The sequence below is a fragment of the Glycine soja genome, chromosome 5 (genome assembly GCF_004193775.1).
Source record: "Glycine soja cultivar W05 chromosome 5, ASM419377v2, whole genome shotgun sequence".
NCBI classification, from domain to species: Eukaryota; Viridiplantae; Streptophyta; class Magnoliopsida; order Fabales; family Fabaceae; genus Glycine; species Glycine soja.
Genome location: NC_041006.1, coordinates 14,472,480 through 14,496,566, shown reverse-complemented (window position 1 = coordinate 14,496,566; position 24,087 = coordinate 14,472,480). Strand labels below are relative to the sequence as shown.

Here is a 24,087-nt window from a genome sequence, read left to right as displayed (position 1 = left end):
CTTTGAAAAGATGTTTTAATTTTAAAAGTTACAAATATTTATAAAAATGTCACTGTTATTCAAACGATGACAGTCTTTTAATAATTGTCTTTAAATATGCATCATAAAAAATACTTATTTTATAGTGCTAGGAAGAGAAAAGGAAAGAGAGATTTTGAGAAAAAAAGATAGACTTCCTATTTATGTACTCATTATATCCTCTACAGTTCTTGCTTAAGCACCACCAAAATTTCGCTTAAGCAAGAATGCCACCAAGAATCGACCACCTTTTTATACACTCATACTTAAGTGAGAACCCATATACTCTCTTAAGCTATCGATCTTGCTTAAGTGACCGAACCTCCTCACTTAAGCAAAATTGTTGCAGAAATGACTCTCTTCCCTATCACTCTACTCCTATGGAAACTCAACCAAAAGGATACCAAGACAAACCCAAAACCACCTCATAACACGCTCACATACTTTATTACTCAAGTTATTTAAAACACACAAAATTTAAATTTAATTTCTCTTGTATTTTATATCAAATACTTATCATACATTATGAACACTATAGTGTTATATTTTTTTTATCTCAAGACGGACTAAAAAAAATTTTGCAAATTCAAAAAATTAAAAAATACATATTTTAATTTGGGAGACTAAAAGATATAAACTTGCAAATTTAAAAAATAAAAAATATATTTAAGCCTCCCTTTTATAACAAGCTTGGTATGACTTGTGTTGCGACTCATCCATCCATTCCATCAGACATGAGAAAGGTAAAACAACAGGGATGAATAATTTACCATTAATTCAGGCCATCCAACATAGCAGGTGCATTTTTAGATGAACTTTACAATTCTAAAACGAAAAAAGTATTTTTAAAAATACGGAGTTACGTACAACTGTCTGTCCAAAAATTAAGAGAATTAATTGTAATTATTTAACATTTTGTTATATATATTTTATAATAATTTACAATTTAACTTTTTAATCAATGATAATAACTCCGCAATTTTTTTCATACAATATGCACATCCTTGTGGCGATACGCAGTAGTGACTAGATATCACTAGCTTGTAAAACGCCACTATTTTATTTGCATGCAAGTTCCAGTGCGGAGTTCATGGAGATTAAGCAAGACAGCTTGTGGATGTGTGATAGATATCAACAACTTGAGTTGCTGGCACACAAACTGCATCTTTCAGAGTGCTATGGGTTCGGCCATAAAATACATAAACAATAACTCCTATAGCCAGCCATATAGAAACACGTGCCCAAGTAGCAGCCCTGGAAGAATAACAAAGAAGAATTATATAACTGAAAAAAATAGTGGTTCAATTCTATGGTGTTTAATTTTTTTATACATACAGAAAATTCTATGTTGTTTAACTGGGAGTTAGAATACAGATTTAAATTAAGTAAATTAACAATTAGTCTTATTCCTATTAAAAATATCAGTGTAAGTAAAGACCCCAAATTTTAACTGATATGGATAAAAAAATCATAGTCGAAAGAAAATGATAATTCTAACTACAATTAATGTCAACTTTCATTGATTAAGGAACCAGATTGATTTTTTTTTGTTAAATAAGTGTTGTTTTTGATGGATTGTTAAATAAGTGTTTAATCCTGTCGAATTTTAGATTTCAAATTTTAGTTCTTTTAAAAAAAAAATATTCATTTTTATTTGTTTATTTTTATTTCTAATAAATAATCCTTTGGGAGGGATTAAAAATGGGTAAAAAGGAAAAAAAAATTAGCCTTACAGAGATTAATTATGAACAATAAAAATAAAGGAAGAATTAAAAATAAATAAATTTTTTAGAGCAACTAAATCTTAACAATTTAAAATTCTACAGGGACAAAAAACTTATGTAACCTTTTTTTCATTATTGAAAATCTAAATAACTCTCACTTTACCTTGGAACCAAATTAATGTCAACTTAATTTTTTAGGATTAACAAAAACTTTTAATAATTTGAAGGCAGAATTCCATGTAATTCCAGAACTGAATATAAATACTTACCCAAGATTAATGTCAACTTAATTTTTTAAGATTAACAAAAACTTTTAATAATTTGAAGGGAGAATTCCATGTACTTCCAGAATTGAATATAAATACTTACCCAAGATTAACAAGTAAATAGGAATTGATAAGAATGCAAGCTACGGGAAGCAGAGGCACAAATGGGCAAGTAAAACCTGAAAACGAATGAAACAGTTATTTTCACTCCACAAATTAAGCATCTTACAGTGAATTTTGGCAACCATATAAAAACTATTCCAAGTTAATCTTTTCAAATTTTAATCCAATAATATTCTAACTCTCAAGTAAGATACAACCTCCCCTTGAAACTACAGTGTAACATTTCCTACAATCTTGCTATGCAGTATTTATGGTTAACTTATTTTCATTTATTTTTCTTGCATATGACACATGTTCTTACATTCAATATCTCACTCACTCACACAAACCATATAAGTTTATTACCATAAGATAACAATTGTAAACCCACCTCCAGAGTGCCCAAAGTTGTGCCTTGCATCATCTTGATCCATACAGGTTAGGAAGACAAAACCAGACAGAAGAAGACAGCCACCAACTCCACATAATGCAAAACGAACAGAACTGGTAATGCCAAACATAAAATGCTTCATTAAAAGGTAAGAACATAAAACTAGTGCTTAAATGGCATGACAAACATTAGTGAAGTGCATAAATTTAATGTAAGCAGGAATTTGAGCATCTATATCAAGACTTTATCAATGTGTATGCAACTTGAAAATTGAAATATCTGCCACCAAATCAACCTGATCATAGTTTTATTTGAAGCTGCAAATGTGAGGACAAACACCCCCAAGCATGTGAATGCTATTACCCACCCAATTACTTTTCTCCTGTTACCCTCATGTACATCTGCACCACAAACACACAGGAGTAAGGAGAAAAATAGCAAGTGTCAAATGACATAAGGAAAGGCAAAAGAATAAACTATAAAAACCGACTATTGGTGTAAGTTGCTTAGGATCTATTTAGGTAAGCTTATTTAGAAACACTTTTAGGATAAAAGAAATAAGGAAAAATAAATAAAATGTATTTTTTCAGAAGCTAAAATTAATTTATGCATTAGTTAATTTGTAAAAATCTTTAATATAGTTTCTCTAAAATATGAGAGAGCTTCTACAAATTAATTAATTCAGAAGCTAATTTTAACTAATGGAGAAACCCTTAAAAAACATTGGTTTCATATCTTGATCAGCAATATGTTGACATTATGTACAATAGAGATATTGTTAGATAGAAAAGGTAAAACTTTACTCACATTTGCCTATGACAGGATCTTTAGCAATAAGAGGACAATCAATTGGTACATCCTCTTTAAAAACTGTAGGCTTCTTGCTCCCAGAAGCACCAACATGTGTCTTTGCATCTTCTTCATTTGCTTCCAAGCTGCACCAACTATATTGTGTTGACGCTGAAACAATTGGTTCTTGGAGGGAAGGGAGCAATAGAACCTCATCTGGTGGGATATATCTTAGTATTAGCACAGATATTGCCACCATGGTGAATGCAAGAAGTGTACCCACACTGACCTACATGAGACAAGGTAAATATACATTGGCACTATACGTATAGGTCAATAACATCTATTAAACATGAAAATGTCATTTTGTAAATTCTTTATGTTGTTGATCATGAGTTGTAATTGATAAATACTTGTTTTGATTAGGATGATTGTTATTGTTTTAATGTTTGATTATGTGTGAAGCCATGCATCCTAGACTAGGATATGTAATTCAACATGCTCTAATTGATTAGCATTGTATTGATTCATGATGATTAGCCTTTGAGAATTGAAATTTTCCTAACTTGGTTTTTAAAATCTCTAAGTTTCAATTTTGCATCAATATAATAGACTATATGCTAATATAGTAGACTAAATCATGACCCCTGAATCTCAGAATTAAGATAGGTGTGCAAATAGTTGACTATCTTTAGTGTCTAATTGACTATTTGGGTCTGAAGAGTTTTTTACTTTCGCAAACAAATGACTATTTGGCAATATAATTGACTATTTGTTTTTCAGGAAATGCAAGCGATGCGAAGAACAATATAGTTGACTATCTCTATGACCTAATCAACTATTTTTGTTCTGAGACTATAAAAATGAGTTTTTCAAAGGAACTCATGTGTGACACAATTCTCTTATATTTTTTACTACGATTTTCATTGAGAGAGATTTAAAACCTGTGAGTGTCATCACAACTTTGATCCTTCGATTGGAAACTAATTTTCACATGGATTCAATGGATATGTGCATTGGATCATGAAGAGAAATTAATACTACATAGTAAGTATTTTCAAACTTTCACATCTTTCACTTATTAGATGAAATATTTCCTTAATCTATGTTTTGATTTTCGATTTCATTTAGAGGGTTACTCAATGGCGTTCATGTAGTGGGTTTCTACATGCATGTAGGTTTTAATTCTTGATAGGTTTTCAAGGGTTAATGCATTTGTGAGTGCATTTGCGTGTGAGTTTGATTGTAACTCAAAGATTATAGTGCAAAGATCCTAGTGGGTTACTATGGATCAACTAGATTTAGATTTCTTAGAAATTGAACCAGTATAAATTGTGTTTGCATCTTTTCTCTAATCCTTCAACTATTGTATTATTTCTTGCTTAGGTTTCTTAACTTTTGTGTGTTGATATTTTGATTTGTATCATTGTGTAATTATGATTAAGAAATCAAAGGGTATTTGCAACACATATGAATCTCTTGTTTCAATTGGATTAAAGGAAGCTATTTACGAAATTTTTTAATTTGAGTTTAAAATTGGTTTGAAACCAATTCACGTCCCCCTTCTTGGTTTGTGTTTTGATGACAAATTTAGCATCACCAAGACAATCATTCCCTCCAACCCACTTTAATATATATGTATATAGTTCTACTTGATAAACCCCTTTTAAACACACAGATTAATTTTGCACTTTAATTGAAGAATAATGAAGAATAACGGATTTATGGTCATGGCATGACCTATATAGTTCCTAAGTTTACTATCACAGGTATTTTAATTTGTGTGGTATATGATGATCATATACCACACAAGCTTTTGAATTGAGTTTCTTTTAAACATTAAAGCTCATAATTGTAACAAAAAGCAACAAGGGGATCCTTAATGTTGCAAAAGTATACTTACCATCCCAGCCAGTTCAGAGACTTCCATAGAAAATGCTAAGAGTGAAGCAACAAGGCCAGTAACTATTGTGCTCTTAACAGGAACTTGGCTGCACTTGTTTATGTCAGAAAAAAATGGTGGCAGCAACCCATCCCTTGCCATAGCCATCAATATTCTTGGCTGAGAGACATTAAACAAAACACATTGATAATTTTACCTACAAAACTTCAAGAAAAAGGAACAAAAAAAATTATGTGATAACTACAACAGGCAATCACAGTACAAATCAGTAAAAGGAAATGCTAAATATATTTGGAACATTACAATATTAACAAAATTGAATGTATCACATCTAGGTCTACTAGTACATATTTAAGGATAGGCAAATGTTAAATTTCAAGCTAATAGAATACTCAAATTACATATATTGCATTTGCACAACAACAACTATAACAAAGTCTTACCCCACTGGGTGAGGTGGACTTAATGTATCACATGATACCATTTGACTCAGTTAAAAATCAAAGTTTCAAAAATATCATGTTACCCCTTCCTCTAAAATTCATTTCATTACTAACAATGTTGTAATCACTAGATGATATACAAGTAGAATTTATATTGCATCGTCGTTAATATGATAACATTGAATTTCTCTTGTGTTCAACGCATATGATATCTGTTTTAGTACCTTTTCAATTTGTAATTGTGTTTCACCTAGTAATATTTGTGGCAGACCCTATTAGGAACCAAGAATTGAAAAGACAAATAAAATAAAGAATTTTATTGACTAGTAAGAAAACAATAGAAAATAGGAGAAACTCTCCTCTAAGGGTGTTCCCTTCACAAAGGATTTCTCCTTTCACAAAAAGCTAATTTTCAATCTACAAATGATAAGATCTTCGTCTCTCCTATCCCCTATTTATATCTAATAAACATGTCTAACTAAACAAACTAACTCATTAATAGTCCAACTATCTTAACTAACTCTCCTTTCTCCTTATATCCTAACAGTACACCCCTCCTAAAAATCAACCTTGTTCTCAAGGTTAGAATTTGAAAAGTGAAATTGTACACTGAAACTTCCTTAACTTTTCTTCAATTGCTGGAAGACAATTGCACCCATTATAGCTTAACTAGGAATGACCCATTGCCCCTGCCTGTGGGGTTGAGTTTTGTGGCTTCGAAGGAGGTTGGGATGGAAGCAAATTCTGAATAATTTGGACCTCCATGTATGATGCTGCAATCTCTTTCCACCTATGTTATTTTAACATGTTATCAACTACACCTGCATCCAAGTTTAGCAGTATAAATCCTACCACCCAATTTGAACTCTTAGTTTGTAACACCATTCCTGTTCTACGATGAAACATCATGGGTAAACCTGGGTTCATTGGTTTCGGTACTAGTTTGATGTCTTGTTTGTTTTCCATTGACAAATATAACTCTAAAGGTCTCAAGGATGATTTATGTTTCTCATTGACTGTCACTAACTCAACTAAAACAACATTGTAGAAGCCTCAAACAATGGTGCTATCTCCACACTCATCTTGGCCCATTACATCCATAATCAGATCCACTATGTAGAATGTAAATTTTCCCTTTATTACTTTTTCTTTCTCCAGAAACAAATTAGGGGAAGAGTGGTTCATCTCTGTTGTGTGCACCCATAGTGACTCTATTTCCCTTGGCATCGTAGACAATGATTTACTAGTAAGTGGGTTGGTATCTTGTGGTTTGGCTGACATGCCAAAAATCCTTAGCTTTGTCAACATAGAAGACCCATCCTTCTCCATGAGAGGTTGTGGCTCTACTAATGACAACCCATTAAGGGTTTATGTGAGTTTGCGTTTGGCGGGTCTGGTGGTGGTGTAGGCGCAATCAATCTCCATATAATCCTAATTTCCATGGTTGTGGGCTTTTATAAAAAAACCATTATCACCATAAAATTCTATGGCATTTACTACCCAAGAATGAAATTCTTTGATGACAATTGCAAAACCACGTTCTAGTTCTTGTATTTTTTGTTGTAGATTCTTAGCCTCTTCCACCCTGAATTTATCTACCCCCTTGGCCTCAGTCTTTAACACTAAGCTCATCCCCCTTGGTGGGTTCTATTCTCCCATTGGCAGAAACTCCAAAGACTTTTCCTAAATCACTGTCTTGTTGTGACTTTATTACCCACACCATGGCAGCAAAATTGATACTACTTGCATGGGTTATTTCTCCTCTTATTTGGACTCAACATTGATGCCCTTTTTCTTGATCAACAATTGTAACATTTGTTTGATCTCTTTAATTCCCTCAATGATTTTCTTGATCTTGATTTCAAAGGATTGTGCCTCCACGCTTTCCTCCCTTTTAACCTTAAGAATTTTTTCTGAACTTTTTAGTAGCCCATGCTTCAACTCTAAAATGCTAACTTTGCAAGAATGATGGTGCAACCCACAAGATTTGGGTTCCTCCTTCCGGAACACCTCCTCCTTCCAAGACCCATCCTGTTCTGGTTTGATTTCTTATTTCTTCGCCAACTGTTGTAACATTTTCTTAAGCTTTGGTACATTGTTGGTCCTCTCTTTCAAGAACACTATGGAAGTCTCCCTTTCTTCAATGCAAGTTTTTGTCTCAGTTTTATCTTGCTTCAAGATACTCAATCTTTCAAAGAAGTGGTTACCATAGCGATCTCTAAATCTTTTGATCAAGGCTATGGAAAATGAATCCCAATCTGAATTTGGGTTCTTTTGGTTCCAAATGTAGAACCAATGCATTGCAACACCCTCCATGCTCATGAATGCATTTGCAACTTATGGAATGAAGCACTTTCTTGTAACTCAAAGAATCTTTCAGCCCTAGCAATCCAACCAATTGGGTTTGTCACCATGAACACTAACAACTCCACCTTCTTAGACCAAATTTGTGCTTCCTCCATCTCGAACACTGATTGTTAGGAACCAAGAATTGAAATGAAAAAGAAAAGAAAGAATTTTATTGACTAGTAAGAAAAGAAGAGAAAATAGGAGAAAACTTTCCTCCAAGTGTTATTTTGATTGAAATCTTTCTTTCAATTAATTTGATTATGATGACTAACAAAATTTTATTTGTTTGTCTTGATTGATTGAAAATGTGAGCATATGTTTATATGTTCTTGATTGAGTTAATTTTTCTTTCTCAAAGCATGAAATTTCTTTTTAAATATATGATAATATCTATGATCTTTATCCTACAATACTTGTGTTGATTATTTTGATATAATTGAATACATATGTTTCTTTTAAATGATTATGCATGATTTTGAATGTGATATGTGAATTACTTGATTAAGTTTCTTTCATAAAGTATTTTCAAAATTTAATGTTACATATATTTTCTTTAAGAAGGTATTTTGACATTCATTCAAATCCTTTTTCCCTTAAAAGACATTCAGCATTTAGTTTTGGCTGAAATGCTCTTTGGTAATCGATTACAATAAAAGTGTAATCGATTACAGGCAGTTAAGAAGAGTGTAATCGATTACCAAATACTGTAATCGATTACAACGCGTCCCTACCCCTATATATTCAGATTTCAAAATCTGAAAACTGCAACTCCTCATTTTCTCGGGAAACCCTCGTTCCCAATTCTTCTTTCTTCCAGATCTCACTCATTTCTTGTCCAAATCACTCCCCACAAAGCCCAAACTTCATTTTTTTCATTCTCTTTCATTTAAACCGATTGAAATTTCAAATAACTCCCTCAAATGGCGGAACCATCAAAGAAGCGAAAGGGTTCTTCGAGTCGAAGCCAACGACATTCCGAGACTCAAGAAACGCAAATTCCCTCCTCCATTTCCTCTTCCTCATTGTTCTCATCTGAAGAACAACGGATACGGTACACAAATATTTTCTCTTCTCATTCCATTATTGATCCAAAGTTCATTGACATGGATTTCTTTTCCAATGAGAGTTTTGAATGCATTCAGGCATTTGAGAACTCCAATCTCATTCCTTTCATGTCTTTAAAATTGCCTGTTTATTATGAATTAGTTAAAGCCTTCTATTCTAATCTTAAAATTCAAGAAGGCACTTTGATTTCTGAAGTTTATGGGATAAAAATGGTCATTGACCAATCCCTATTCTATGACTTGACCCAATTATCTAGTGAAGGTGTACCATTTGAAGGTACACTGAATGATGATTGGAAATTTGACTTCTCTGTGCATGATGCCCGCCGGTTGGTTTGCACCAACCAAGCGAATATGACCGGAAGGCTTCTTGCCGGTTCATTGGCTTTTGAAAGCCGCATCCTTCATTATCTCATTGTGCGTATCTTGCTTCCAAGATCTTCAAAGCTTGCACAGGTTTCTGAAGAAGATCTTATTGTCATGTGGGCTTTTCATACAGGCCGACAAATTGATTGGGCACACTTAGTCCGATATTGCATGCATAAGGCATTGCGATTAAATGCTCCATTGCCATATCCACACTTAGTCACTCTCTTCCTTCAACACTTTAACATCCCTCTTGATTCTGAACCTTTTGTTCCAATCAAGAGATCCTTCTTAATTGGTGCCGTTGTGATTGCATCTTTTGGTTACCGTAAAGAGCATGATGGCTCTTGGGTGAAAAAAGGTGCACAACCCATTGATGAAGAAGGACACTTACCAGTTGGAGAAGATTCCTCTGTTCTTCAAAGGATTTTGGACAGGTTCGATGGTCTTCAAACCTTTGTTGGTGAAAGGTTTGATGCTCTGGAGTTACAAATGGACATGCGATTCGATGAGATGGATTCAAGGATCACCAAGGTCGAAGGAGATGTCTCTCACATCTGCACATGCTTTGATCTACCATCACCACCGCCACCATCATCTTAGATTTCTATTATGTTTAATATTATTAGTACTTTGATTTCTAGCCGTGTATTTGACTATATTATTATGACATTTGAACATTTAGTATTTCTTTTACTATTTGCTTAGTATGACTGAACATCTATGATTTATGTTATAAGACTATGTGGTTTATATTTGAATTTGGGTTATTCATGTTTTTGCTTCATGATTGGTTTAGATTTTTCAATGAATGTCTTGTGTATGATTGGTTTAGATTTTTCAATGAATGACAAAGATGATGACAAAAAGCCCAAGGAATGATTTCAAGATTAAGTCAACAAGAAGAAATCAAGAAGATTCAAGAATCAAGAGAAGTTTGATTTCAAGATTCAAGAGAAGAAATCAAGAAGACTTCACAAGGGAAGTATTGAAATTTTTTTTCAAAAAACAAGCATAGCACAGTTTTGTTTTTCAAAAGATTTTTTCTCAAAATTTTCTAAGTCACCAGAGTTTTTACTCTCTAGTAATCAATTACCAGTTTCCTGTAATTGATTACCAGTGGTAAAGTTTGATTTCAAAAACTTTTAACTGAATTTGCAACGTTCCAATTGATTTCAAAATGGTGTAATCGATTACAAGATATTGGTAATCAATTACCAGTGTATCTGAACGTTGAAATTTAAAATCAATTGTGAAGAGTCATATTTTTTCATAAAAAGCTTTGCGTAATCGATTACATGGTTTTGGTAATCGATTACCAGTGACAAGTTTTGAATAAAAATCAAGAGATATAACTCTTCCAATGGTTTTCAGGTTTTTCTAAAGGTTATAACTCTTCTAATGATTTTCTTGACCAGACATGAAGAGTCTATAAAAGCAAGACCTTGACTTGCATTTAAAACAACAATTATTACAACTTTTTTCATATATTTTTTTACAACCTTTGAATCTCTTTGAACATCTTCTTGAACTTCTTCTTCTTCTTCTTCCTTTGCCAAAGGCTTTCAAAGTTTTCTAGTTTCCAAACCTTGTTCTTTCACAGAAAACAAAAGTGTGCTATTCATCTTTTTCATTCTCTTCTCCCTTTGCCAAAAAGAATTCGCCAAGGACTAACCGCCTGAATTCTTTTGTGTCTCCCTTCTTCCTTGTCAAAGAATTCAAAATGACACAGTATGAGAATTCTTTTGATTCTTCCCTTTCCCATAAACAAAAGATTTCAAAGGACAACCGCTTGAGATATCTTTTGTTTCCCCTTCACAAAGTTTCAAAGGACTAACCGCCTAAGAACTTTGTCTTAACACATTGGAGGTACATCCTTTGTGGTACAAGTAGAGGGTACATCTACTTGGGTTGTTGTGACTGAGAACAAGAGAGGGTACATCTCTTGTGGATCAGTTCAAGTGGAGGGTACATCCACTTGGTTGTTCAAAGAGAACAAGGGAGGGTACATCCCTTGTGGATCTTTGCTTGTAAAGGATTTTACAAGGTTGAAAAGAAATTTCAATGACCGCAGGTCGCTTAGGGACTGGATGTAGGCACGGGTTGTTGCCGAACCAGTATAAAACTCTTGTTTGTCTTCTCCTTCCCTACACTTCTAATTTCCGTTGTGCACTTTAATTATCACTTTTACTTATGGTTAAGTTTCTATTTCTATTCTTTACTTTCTTAACACTATAGTAAAAGCCTAATTGATTTCAGTAACATTAAGAAGGATAGATTTTTTTAATTAGTAAAGGTTCATTAATAATTAATTCACCCCCCCTTCTTAATTATTCCGAGGCCACTTGATCCAACACCAAGGATTTCCCCTTCATAAAGAAGTTCTCATTTCAAAAAGAGCTAACTCTCAATCTACAAATGATAAGACCTACCTCTCTACTATCCTTCTTCCCCTATTTAATCTTATAAATTCCTCTAACCAACTAACCCACTAACTCATTAATAGTCCAACTATCTTAACTAACTCTCCCTTCTCTTTATATCCCAAGGACCGTCACCTAATTAATGATTATATGATATTGTAGTTCACATCAATCAAAGTGTATATATTTATTATATCACACTCTCGCACACGCATAGCAAATTTATATTAGAAAATATTATTTTTTTAATTTAAAGAAAAATATATATTAAAACCAATTATTTGTCAACATAAGATAATTCAGACACACATTTAGCTTTCAATTTGGAGTGTAAACATTATTAACCATTTAAGTTTTGTACTTAATCCAAATTATTTTTGCTAAATGACTTTTTTGGTCATTTTTTTTTTCATTTTGATATTTTCTTTTAAAAAATTCATTTTGATCGTTTGTCTTTTTAAAATGATTCAAAATGATCACATCGTTAGTTTAAAGTTAACATTATTAAAATACTCAAACTTTGGAGTCTTTTAGCAACCACAAAATGTATTTTTCTCATATCTCCCTCTTTCTCCTACTCTTCTTCTCCCTTGAGCGGTTTTGACCACCAAGGTGGCATACTCTTTCTTTTTTTCCTTTTTTTTTATTTCTTCCCTTTCTCCCCACACTCTACCAACTACATCGTCAACTGATTTGCATCTTCTGCCATACACCCATCGTTGAAAAAGCTAAGAAAAGAGCAATGCCAAATCTATAAAACTCATCTCTACAAAACGCAAAAAGGTGATGTTGAACCCCCTCCAAGACCTATATCTACAAAACCAAACTTCAAATAAAACGTTAATCGTGGCTACCCCAGGTTCGTGTTTTACCCAACACAAATTGTGTCCATTATGACGCATGTTCATTCAACCATCAAAGTCATTCTCACATGCAAAAGGAAAAAAGTCTGCCACTATAGTGGCCAAACTCACTAAAGGGGAAGAGGAAAATGAAGATTTGAGAAAAATATATTTTGTAACCGCTAAAAGTTGCGTACTATTAATAGTGTTAACTCTTAACTGATAGGAGGACTATTTTGAATCATTTTAAAAAGATAAATGATCAAAATAAATTTTAAAAGATAAAAGATCAAAATGAAAAAAAAAAGATAAATGACCAAGGTCATTTATCCAATTAATTTTATTATCTAAAGACACATTCTATATAATGGTGTGGATGATATAGATTTACTTGTATGTCATATCAGGTTTTTTAATTGAAATAATATAACAATTTTAAAATAAATGTAATTTTTATGCAAAGTTAATATAATATTTTTACTTTATTAATCTATTAAAGCATATGTAAATACGATTTTTAAGGTGATTGTTGTGAAAACTAATCAATTTGTTATATATGTCAAATTCTAATTGGATAATAATACAAAAATATGGCCAGTTAATAGTATTAGTCTTTTAAAATTCTGTTAAGGTAAAAAGAAAATATTATATTAATTTATTTTATTTTGAAAATAATTGTTTTTAAAAAAAAACATTATGTCCCTAAAACTAATCCATCCCAAATCCCAAACAATGATAACCCTGTCACCATCAATTCCAGAGGGAGTTTTGCTGATACCTCAGAATTAAAAAGCAGAAGAATACAGAGAGGATGCCAACACGTAGAAATTTGAAATATGCTATTTTAGAGCGTGTACAGAGAGAACACTTGTGAAGAAAACACAAACGAGGAAAAATAAGAGAAATTCAACCCAAGAACCTATGAAACCAACAACGAAAGTTCCTAATCATATACCCATGCGTCATATCCAAAAACCAAATTCCATAACACACTCAACAAAAATCTAAACCACAAACAAACTCCCAAAATTCACGATCCTTCCTTGAAGACTTGAACACTTCACGCGGAACATCCACCTCTTTTTTCGTGATAATTAGATAGTAAGTTTTTTTTTTATAAGTATATTATAAAATATTTGTTTAAAAGTTTATTAAAAAACATTTATTTTTTAAAATATTTTAAGTATTCTCCGAACCAAATAAATTTGTGACGACTCCGTTTAATATATTAATTTTTTGTTGCCTCTGTGCAATCCGATGTGGACATTTTTAACCTTTGTTAATTTGTGACCGACACAACTTGCATTCAAAACAAGAAGGTCCCATTTTCATGAAATAAAGATAAATTGCATAGCCAGTCGGTGAAGAACAACTGGCTTGTTCGAGAATGGGATTGGATCCGATCCATTTGATTTTGAAGAAAAAATTATTGGATCCAATCATTTTCATCATTTTATTAATTTATCATCTAATTGATCTAGTTTAAATTTTTAATCTGATTCGATTTAATTTAAAATAATTTAAATTTTATCAATTTTCAATTTTATTTTTATTTTTATTTTTTTAAAAAAATAAATAAATGATAAAATATAATAAATATAATAAAAATAATTTAAAATACCAAATATTTTATTTATATTATTATATAACTAATAATAAAATACCTATGCATCTTAACTCAATTAAGTAATAAAAATATCTTTAATTAAATATATTTTCTATAAATAAATATATGTTATATGATAATTTTATAAATATATAAGAAATAAAAATAAAAATGAAAATAAATATGTAAAAGTTTGATTTAAATCAATTTTTAAAATCTAAAATCCAATCTGATGTAATAAGAATTTTGATTTTTCAATTTTTTATCCGTTCAATTTTTAATTTATTTAATTTAATTTTTTTTCTATCCAAGTATAATTGGATCGATCCGTCAGTGAACAGTATAAGAACAACAACCAGCATAAACAGAAAATGAAATTTACCTGGGGCAATATCCCACCCATTAATGATGCGCATAAAGCTGTAAAGGCCCCACCATTTATAACGTATCTGCAACCACAATTAGCAAAAGTGACATAAGAAACCACTACCCTATTAATAAAGCTATTATTATTTTTAGAGATTATTTAACTTTCTCTAAATAAAAAAAGTTAAAGAATTCATAAGGAATAATTGCTATTAATAATTCATAATTTTGGGAGCACAATTTTTTTAATCATTTTCTATAAGATTTTCTATTCTCATTGTTATTTACAGTAAATTAAACAACTTCTTATTTTTCATCAATTTTTTATTTTTCCTTTATTTCACTTGACGTTATTTTCATTTTTTTATCTGTTCTATTTTTTCTTCCGCTGATACACTAAAAAATAAGTTTACGTTTGACATTTTCCACCCTTTTAATATCAATTCCTTAAACATCACTTTTACCAAAATCTAAAGTAATCATATTCTTTAACGTAAAGAAAAGAAAAAATCATATTCTTCTGTTCAGCTACCTAAACTTTAAACACTTACGCTACGTAGTTATAAGAAAGAAAATAAAAAAATCACTTACGCTGCCCATTGCATCCCATTGTCAGCAAATGCAGATGATATGGGGGTATCAGGATTGATTGCATAATAAGGCACTAAACCCACAATAACAATTGACACCAACATGTACAATCCACAACATAGAAACAATGAGCCACCAATACCCAGTGGCAAATCACGCTGAGGATTTTTCACCTGATAATCATAGTAAAACATTATTAAAGATATAATAAATAAATAAATTAAAAACCACGCTAGTTATGCATTGATAACATTAAATGTTATACTTTTCAATAAATAAAATCTATTTTTGTTTTCTTAACTATTGATTTTGAGTTGAGGCAACATTTAGTAAAACCTGATATATTTTATACCTATTCCGAATCTACCAATATCGATCAAACGGAGGTGAAACTTTAGATGATATGGATTAATTAAGTCATAAGTTCTAATCTTAGTATTATCATTGTACAACAAAAAAATTTATACCTCTTCGGCGGTGCTGGCAACTGCATCAAAACCAATATATGCGAAAAAGACTGTAGCAGAACCAGCTAGCATCCCATCTACCCCAAAGGGAAAGTACCTATTAAATGAAGAGGCAAGCATTCATTCAGTAACTGGAATACACCAAAGGAAAAAAAAAAAAGGAAGTGTAAAAGAAGGATGTATAGTATACCCTGCGGGAAGCTCATATCCAACCCATCCAGATTTGAACCCCAAGTAACCACCAGCAAGTATGACAAAAATCAATGCACATATGTTAATTGATGTGATTATACTTTGCACCATTGTACTCTGCATACATCATGCATCAATTAAAATTAGCTCTAAGGAGAGATAAATTTTGATATTGGGACACTTCTTTAGATGTCAATTTAATCCTTAAATATAATAAAATGACAAAAGGATTTCTAAATTTTTTTATATTATTACTTTAATCTTTAAATTTAATTATTTATTATTTTAGTTTTCAAAAGTACGTTAATATTGTCAATTAAGACACATTTAAAAAAAAATAGATCAAATTAAATAGTGATAAAATACACTTCCAAGGACTTTTTTATCTTTTTATTAGATCTGAAACTAAATTAACAATGTCTCACAGTAATTCTTTACATCTGTCTTTTTGAATAGATTCAAGAAGATAGGTGAAAGGGTCAAAACAACCTATTTGCAAGGAAGCCAATAGAAACGTACCTCTTTGATCCCAACACATAGGAGTCCAGTAATAATAAATATCATAATTGCTGAACATGGGTCAACAACAACATCAATCCCAGGAATGCTATGCCGCGATAAAAAGCTGGGCAAATTTTCTCCTCCTCCAATGAGTGCAGCCTAATCAGAGAAATACCCAATTGATATTAACAACAATTACATCATATATTTTTACTAGCAATTCAAACAAATAAAGTTGCTAAATTGCCATCAAAACTCTGAGCTACAGAATAGAACATCGAAGCAAGAAGAGAAATCACTATTTGAAGTATGCACTGAATCACTCAAAAACATATGAATAAAAAATCAGCATACAAGAAAAATTCTAAAACAAAAAAGGAAAAAGTGAAAGATGAATCATCCTCAAACTATCTAATTGAGGATCGAAATAGGACGATATAATCAAAAGTTCAACACCCTATAAGATAAACAAAAACCGAATAAAATAGCTAAAACAACAGCATACCAAATTGGGTGTCATGCCACGAGCAACCGCAGCTCCTCCAATTGTATATTCCAGTATCAAGGCCCAACCAATCAACCAAGCAACTCTGCAAAACAAAGTAATCATTCTCTGTTAATCAAAATATACCAAACCCTCAATTTTTAAATTTTAGTAAATTAACCGCCACATAAATTAAATAACTTAAAACCTCAAACTTTCAAAACTTTAAGGTATTAGTCCTCTGTATGGAAGAACATCTGACAGAAGAAATCATCCCGTTAGATATATCTCAAATCTTTAAGGATTAGTCCCCAGGTCTCAGCTAGAATACTCCATTAACACACACACACACACAAGAACATAAAAACTAGTCCTACCCCCTTCACATAGATTCCTATGTATCTCAATAAACAGTACTATCCCAAACTAACCCAGAGTTTACATCATAATTGATAACTCATAACCCCCCTTCAGATTTCAGTATGCAAAGTCAGCATACATCACAATTAGAAGGTGCAAGGAAATAAATAGGAAGAGAAAACCACTAAGAATGTGAATTAAATGAATACCCTTCTCCAACACAGATGTAAGAGTAGTGATATGCACTTCCAGCAGAAGGACAGCGACTAGCCAACTCTGCATAGCAAAGTGCAGAAAGAGCAGCGGCAAATCCAGCCACCAGAAAAGAGAGGGGCAAAGCAGCTCCTGAATGTTCCCGAGCCACGGTTCCAACCAGCACATACACACCAGCACCAATTGTTGCACCAACACCTGACTCAAATCACCACAAAATTAGAATATTAAAAATAGAAAAAAAAAATTATGACCAGATATTTTTTTAGTGCATGTTTGTGACCAAATGAAATAAGAACACATTAATTCAGTTCAATGGGTCATTTATATATATTTTTTTCTTTTTTCAATTTTGACTCAAAAATTGAAGAGATTCAGACAGTAAAGTGAGTGGCCAATAGCCAAATCTTATGAAAAAAAGTACTCATAACCGGAATTAAAAACCATAAAAGAAAAAGAAAGTAAACACAGAAAATTTGGTATTGTGAAAACAAACTGTTGAAACTAAATCTTGAACGGATCCACATCCAAGGATCTAAATAACTGCCGCGACCGTGATTTCGGCCGGGGACTCTGCAACCACAATTGTGGTCACATTTATCTATCATTTTCCGGCAATATCAAATATATACCATGACTGTAATTTAAAACCTTTTCCACACACATACTCAGATGAAAAAGGTGATTAAAAATGAACTAAAACACCAGAAAAAAAAATAAAGGTAGAAGAGAAGAAAAAAGAAATAAAGTTGAACTACCAATTGCCATGAGATGAGGCACAGTTAACTCCTTGGCAAGTTGGCCTTGAGAATTGCTCTTATCTGAAGAATCCACCCTTTTCCTCCTGGTTAAGAAACTCCATGAACACTGTCCTCCATATTCACCACCCTCTTCTGAATCACACCAAATCCCCATCACAACTTTTCTTTTCTTTTTCTTTAATTTTCTATTTTTGGTTCAACAAGCCTCACGATAATACTATTCAGTAGCAGAGAAAGTTTCTTTACAATTAAGTGATGAGTTAATTTGGGTTTTGAAATAGTGTGGTTATGCAGATTGAGTGAGAGAAAAGAAGAAGAATTTTGCAATTCTATTCTCCCCTGTTCGAGGGAAATTCAAGTGGCTGGCGCGGTCTCTTGTGGTTTAGTTTTCTTTCTTTCTTCTTTGCTAATTGTTCTGTGATTTGTCTGGGTGCGTTTTTGAAGCCGGCAATCATCGCCCTCAGGTTCCTATGTTATCTGGTTATTTAAGTTAGAATTTGACCTTATTTTTAAGGCTTTAATATTTTCTCATTTATGCATTTTTCATTTACTCAAGAAAGATATAAGATAATTTTTCTCGAAGAAAAACATAAATCTTAGTACAAGGCTACAAGCCTAATAACATTCTAATTTATAAAAACAAATTAAAAAATATATACGAAAATAGCAAAGAATTTAAAATAAAAGTTGACTTTCTAAATTAAAAAATTAAAAATAAAATTTACAAACTGACTATGGGTTGATTCTTGGTTTGCTAAATTAATTTTATAATAATTAGAATTGTCTTTTAAAATAAATAAATATTTAACCCTTTTCAATCAGCATATAATTTCAAAGAAATTAATATATTTCAAAAGTGATTTTGAGAAAATTATAGATGCATCTCCTCCTTTTGAAGAACATACACATATCTTTTCCGGGGCTTAAGAAAATTATATATGTCTCCCTTTTGTTTTTAAAACCTGCACAAAATGCCTAAATACCATTTAAGCATTTGACAAAAAGCAAGTAATGTGTGTTGACATTTTTGATTAAAAAAAGCTAAAAAAATTATGTAAAAAGGTTGAAAAACCTGACACTTTCTATAACAACATACATGTAGATTTGGATGTACGTGAACCTAATTTCGGGCAAAAAGTAATAGATTTGAATTTTGTGGGTACAAAAAATAGATAGCTTTTTTGCAGTGACACATTTTCACATTTATGAGGACAAAAAATATATTTTAGCTTTTTAAATCAAAATTGTCAATGCACATGACTTGTTACTATCAAATGTTTAAACGACATTTAGGGGATTAGTGTAGGTTTTAAAAACAGAAAGGAAACATGTGTAATATCCTCAAATCTCAAGGGAAACATGTGTAGATTTTACAAAATGAAGAGAGACATATGTAATTTCCTTAAACCTCGGGGACACATGTAATTTGCTTTATATTATTTTTGAACAGAAATAATTTTTTAGTAATAATTCTTTAAAAATTAAAATTAAATGAATCATCTTTAACCAATAAACATTAGTAAGGGACACTGCTAGCTAAAAATCATAGCCTAAAATATGTTTCTTGTCTCTATAAATATCGAAAAATTTGAAATTCATCCCTGCAAAATTTTTTATATGTTTTTTGTATTTATAAATTGAAATGTGTTGTTTTTTGGTCCGGAGCTAAGCTTGGATGAATCCAAACCTATGTGTCTACTAAAAATTATACACTTGGAGCTATGTTTCCTGTTTCTCTTTCCTCGATTCTCTCTCCTTTGGCACACTCTGATTCTTTTTTTACCATAACTTTAACCACTACTCCATCACCACCTTACCCATCTCCTTTGTGTCGCGCCACCACCTACACCACCTCCTCCACCGTGTGCCACTATCTGCACCAGCCAGCACAGCGGGCACGACGATGTCGGGGTCGCAGATGGTGATATGGTGGTGGTGGAGACGCATGACGGCGTCAGGGTCATAGATCTGAGGGAGAGAGGAGCGCACACGTTGTTTGATGGTTTGATGGTTTTAATGGTGTTTGAGGGTGGTTTTAATGGTGGTGTTTGGTTTTGATGGTGGGAGTGCTAGGATGGTGTTTGGTGATGGTTGTTATGGGTTTGGGAGAAAGGACTTCTTTTCAAAAAATAAACAAATCTTACAATTTGAGATTAGATTTTTTTTAAAAAAAAAAATTCTATAATATATGATGATTTTTAACTCTCAGAAATTACATTTTGAAATATAAATTAAAAAAATGTCTTGTAGGTTTGGATTCGTTCAAGTGTAGATTTGAGCCAAAAAAATAACACATTTCAATTTTATGAGAATGAAAAACATATCGAAAACTTTGCAAGAATGAATTTTAAACTTTTCGATATTTATAAGGACAAAAAACATATTTTAGCTAAAACCATATGCACTACATAAGACAAGGTTGATTTTAGATATAAATTTCTTTGGGGAATACCTTGATTTTAGATATAATATAATTGTATTTATTTTTTATATAGATTATTAAGGGTATCCATCTCAAAATAATCTTGAATCAGTTAATGTTGAACAATAGTACAATTGTATTTATACTTCATATTGATTAATATAGATTCAACATGTTAATTAAATTTAAATATTAAATAATAAATAATTCCATATTCATTTATTTACATTAATTTTAAACTTAAAAAGTGAAAGTATTTAAGTTTCGGTAATTTAAAGGCACAAACGAAATTTTTAAAATTTAAATCTCATTGTCATGGACTTTGTTTTATTTAACAGTACACTAGTAGTATTACTAAATATTTTAGGTTAAAATATTTTTTTTTCTTCTAAAATTATTAAAGTTTAATTTTATTTTCTGTAAAAAAATTCGTCTGTAATGTTTTATTTTCTCTTAACACAACTAGCTTTGCTTTTTTTTTTTCCTCTCTCTCTCTCTCTCTTCCACTTTCTTTGATCCCAACTTATCCTTGTCACTTGTTTCTCCCTCACTCCCCCACAACAGCTACACCGACAATGACAACGAGCACCACTACAATGTCGTCACCACCATGGCATTGTGGCCTTTGCCAGTGTCGAAGTTCGTCAACTTGTTCTCAAAACTCTGTCTACATCCAATGTTTTCACCTATATATCCCTACCTGTGATATTTTAATTTATTCTCATTCTCTTCAAGGGTAGGTAATATTGACCCTTACACATTTGGCTATTGTGATGAAATACGCTTTTGAAGGAGAGTTACTTGAGTGGATATGTAATTGTACTTACCAAAATCTACAACTGATCGACGTTAGGGGTGACATGGCCAAGATGGGCTCCACGATCTCATGGGTAGGGTTTAAGGTACCCTCTGTTTGGAGAACACGAGGGGGGACTTGCAAAACAAAGGACTCTGACGCTCAAATAAGTACCTGAGTTAGATGAGAATGAGATATGAAAATGGTGAGATAGAACCTGATACTTATAGAGTGAAGTAGGAGCTTCGGGTCCTTGTTTGTAGGGGTTGTTACGGTAGTGTAACAACCCTTGCAGATAATTGCTAGCTTGTAGACAATAGCTAGTAGATAAGTTGTTGCTTATATGTAATGTGTATCTTATAGATAATTAAGTACCTGCCACTTGATAAGGAGGTTGCAACACTATCATTAATATTCAAGTAATGAGGTATTAGAGTTAACTTGTCGGCCCAATAGCCTGACTGCTAAGGGCGATGTGTACATGTTCCTATGCCAGGGCTGAGATGGAAGATTGACGTGTGTATTGATGTGCCACGTCGCTTGCCACGTACATTTTGTGGATCCTAGACAGTACATAAGCCCCACAAGCTTTGAGCCAACTTGTTGGCGAAAGAGATTGTCTGGTGTTGAGGGAGATTGGCTGGTGTCAAGGGTAATAGCCTTTACAAGTAGAAGGGTTGCGAGTTTGTCGAGCCCTCAAGCGTGGACAAGAGTTGTCCGGTGTCGAGGGTGGTAACCTCGGTAGGTGCGAGAGTTGTTGTTAGTCGGTCAATACGACTAACTTTTGTGTAAAAAACTTGTAAATTGTATATGACTCCTCCCATTTATGGTTCTTTTTGTAATATTGTAATTACTTTTTGATAATTTAGGTAATAGGCACCTTGTATCACAGTTCTGTGTATTTAATGATCATTCCACTTCAATTTCAGGTAAAACAAGCAAAATTGGTGAAGTGCAGATTTCATGAACTCGTTAAGCCACTTATCTTCTGGCTAAGTGCATCATTCGCTAAGCGCCCAATCTGATGGCTAAGTGCATGGACAATTTTGGAAGAAGGTTGAGCTGTATAGAGGTGCTGAGCGAAGACCAACTCGCTAAGCGCACCGTCTTCACCTTTAGGCTGAGCGAGTGTGTCTGGCGCTAAGCCAAAAGTCACTTACGTGCGCTAAGCGAGCTCATCTTCCGCTAAGCGCACGTCCACCGACAGGAGTGCCTATTTAAGCTGAAATCACGATTTCTGAAAGGGGGAGTTGAGTTTTTTGGGAGTTTTCGGTTATGGAGCAACTGAGAGAGAACTGAGCTTGAAGAGGAAGCCATCTTGCAAAACTTTGGATGAGATTTTGAGAGATTGTGAGGTTTCTAGAGGTGGAGGAGACATCCCCACTACTTGTATTTCTTCTATCTTTCATCTTCTCTTCTCATAGTTGTAAAGGAAGCTTCCCTTCTATGGAGAGCTAAATCCTCAATTGGTTCTTCCTATGGGGTACTTGATGTAAATACTTTCATATCTATCTAATGATGTTTTATGTGTTCACTATGCTATCAGCACTTAATTCTAGTGTTCCTTTGCCTTAATCACGCACTTGCATGCTTAGTTAGGGTCACTCAACATTGGGAAATGGTTTGATCCTTAGAACTTGATAGGACAGGGCTAGCTTATCGTATTTTCACAAGACATCGGGGTGCAGTAGCTTAGTTTTTGTTATGTTATGTCTTAATAGCGGTTCTGATTAAGTTTAGTCCAACAAGAGGGATCTGAGGACGATGCTGGATTAGGATTAGGCTAAACATGCACGAGACATTGGGGTTTAGTAGTCCAGGAGACAACATAGAACACATGAACATTGTTAGATAAAGAATGTTAGTCGGTTAATACGACTAACTTTTGTGTAAAAAAAAACTGTGTAAATTGTATTCGACTCCTTCCATTTATAGTTCTTTTTGTAGTATTGTAAGTACTTTTTATAAATTTAGGTAATAAGTACTTAGTATCCCAATTTTGTGTATTTAATAACCTTTCCATTTCAATTTCAGGTAAAATAAGCAAGTTTGGTGAAGTTTGATTTTTGCAGTTCGCTGAGCCATCCTCCTCTGGATTGGCTAAGCGCATAGAAGAAACTGGAAGAAGATGACTTGTACAGGTGCGCTAAGTGAGAGTTAAACTCGCTAAGTGCACCGCTTGCACCTCCAGGCTGAGCAAAGAAGAGGCACGCTAAGCCAAATGTCACTTAATTCGGCTGAGCAAACCGGAATGTGGTTGAGCTAACAACCAAAAGTATGCAACACTATTTAAAGCCTGAAATCAGAAATAGAAGGGAGTTCTCAATTTTTGGCGTTTTCTCTGTTCTTGGAAGCATTCATCTGAGTGGCTGAGTGGCGGAGAAAACTTCTGGTGTGAAGATCCTGAGGGACAGTAGAGATTGAAGAGGAAGTTATCTTGTGGAGTATTGGATGAGAGTTTGAGTGATTGTGAGGTTTCTAGAGGTGACGGAGACATCCTCACCACTTGTACTTCCTAATCTTTCATTTTCTCTTTTTCATCTTTGTAAGAGAAGCTTCCCAGCTATGGAGAGCTAAATCCTCAGTTGGTTCTTCCTACGTGATACTTGATGTAAATACTCTTATATCTATCTAATGATGTTGCATCT

The 24,087-nt window shown here is 32.8% G+C and overlaps 1 protein-coding gene across 1 annotated transcript; it reads right to left on the bottom strand.

The window, feature by feature from the left end:
• Positions 1-762: 762 nt before the first annotated feature.
• LOC114412349 (cationic amino acid transporter 2, vacuolar-like) lies at positions 763-18,709 on the bottom strand. Its single transcript, XM_028376192.1, has 14 exons — positions 18,219-18,709; positions 17,457-17,658; positions 16,909-16,993; positions 16,422-16,562; positions 15,901-16,019; positions 15,711-15,807; positions 15,244-15,416; positions 14,669-14,735; positions 5,194-5,352; positions 3,309-3,579; positions 2,797-2,902; positions 2,502-2,614; positions 2,112-2,187; positions 763-1,272 (listed from the first exon to the last, which is right to left on the bottom strand). The coding sequence occupies exons 1-14, from the start codon at positions 18,373-18,375 to the stop codon at positions 1,116-1,118; spliced, it is 1,923 nt and encodes a 640-aa protein (XP_028231993.1). The 5' UTR covers positions 18,376-18,709; the 3' UTR covers positions 763-1,115.
• Between the last annotated feature and the right edge of the window lie 5,378 nt (positions 18,710-24,087).

What these genes read in the sequence shown, in the direction of transcription:
- LOC114412349 (XM_028376192.1), bottom strand. Translation starts at nt 18,375, where the DNA reads ATGGGGATTTGGTGTGATTCAGAAGAGGGTGGTGAATATGGAGGACAG. An exon ending in TGGGTGGGATATTGCCCCAG is followed by an intron (nt 5,353 to 14,668) that starts GTAAATTTCATT and finishes AATGTCTCTCAG; the next exon opens with CCAAGAATATTGATGGCTAT. An exon ending in TCTCTGAACTGGCTGGGATG is followed by an intron (nt 3,580 to 5,193) that starts GTAAGTATACTT and finishes TGTCTCATGTAG; the next exon opens with GTCAGTGTGGGTACACTTCT.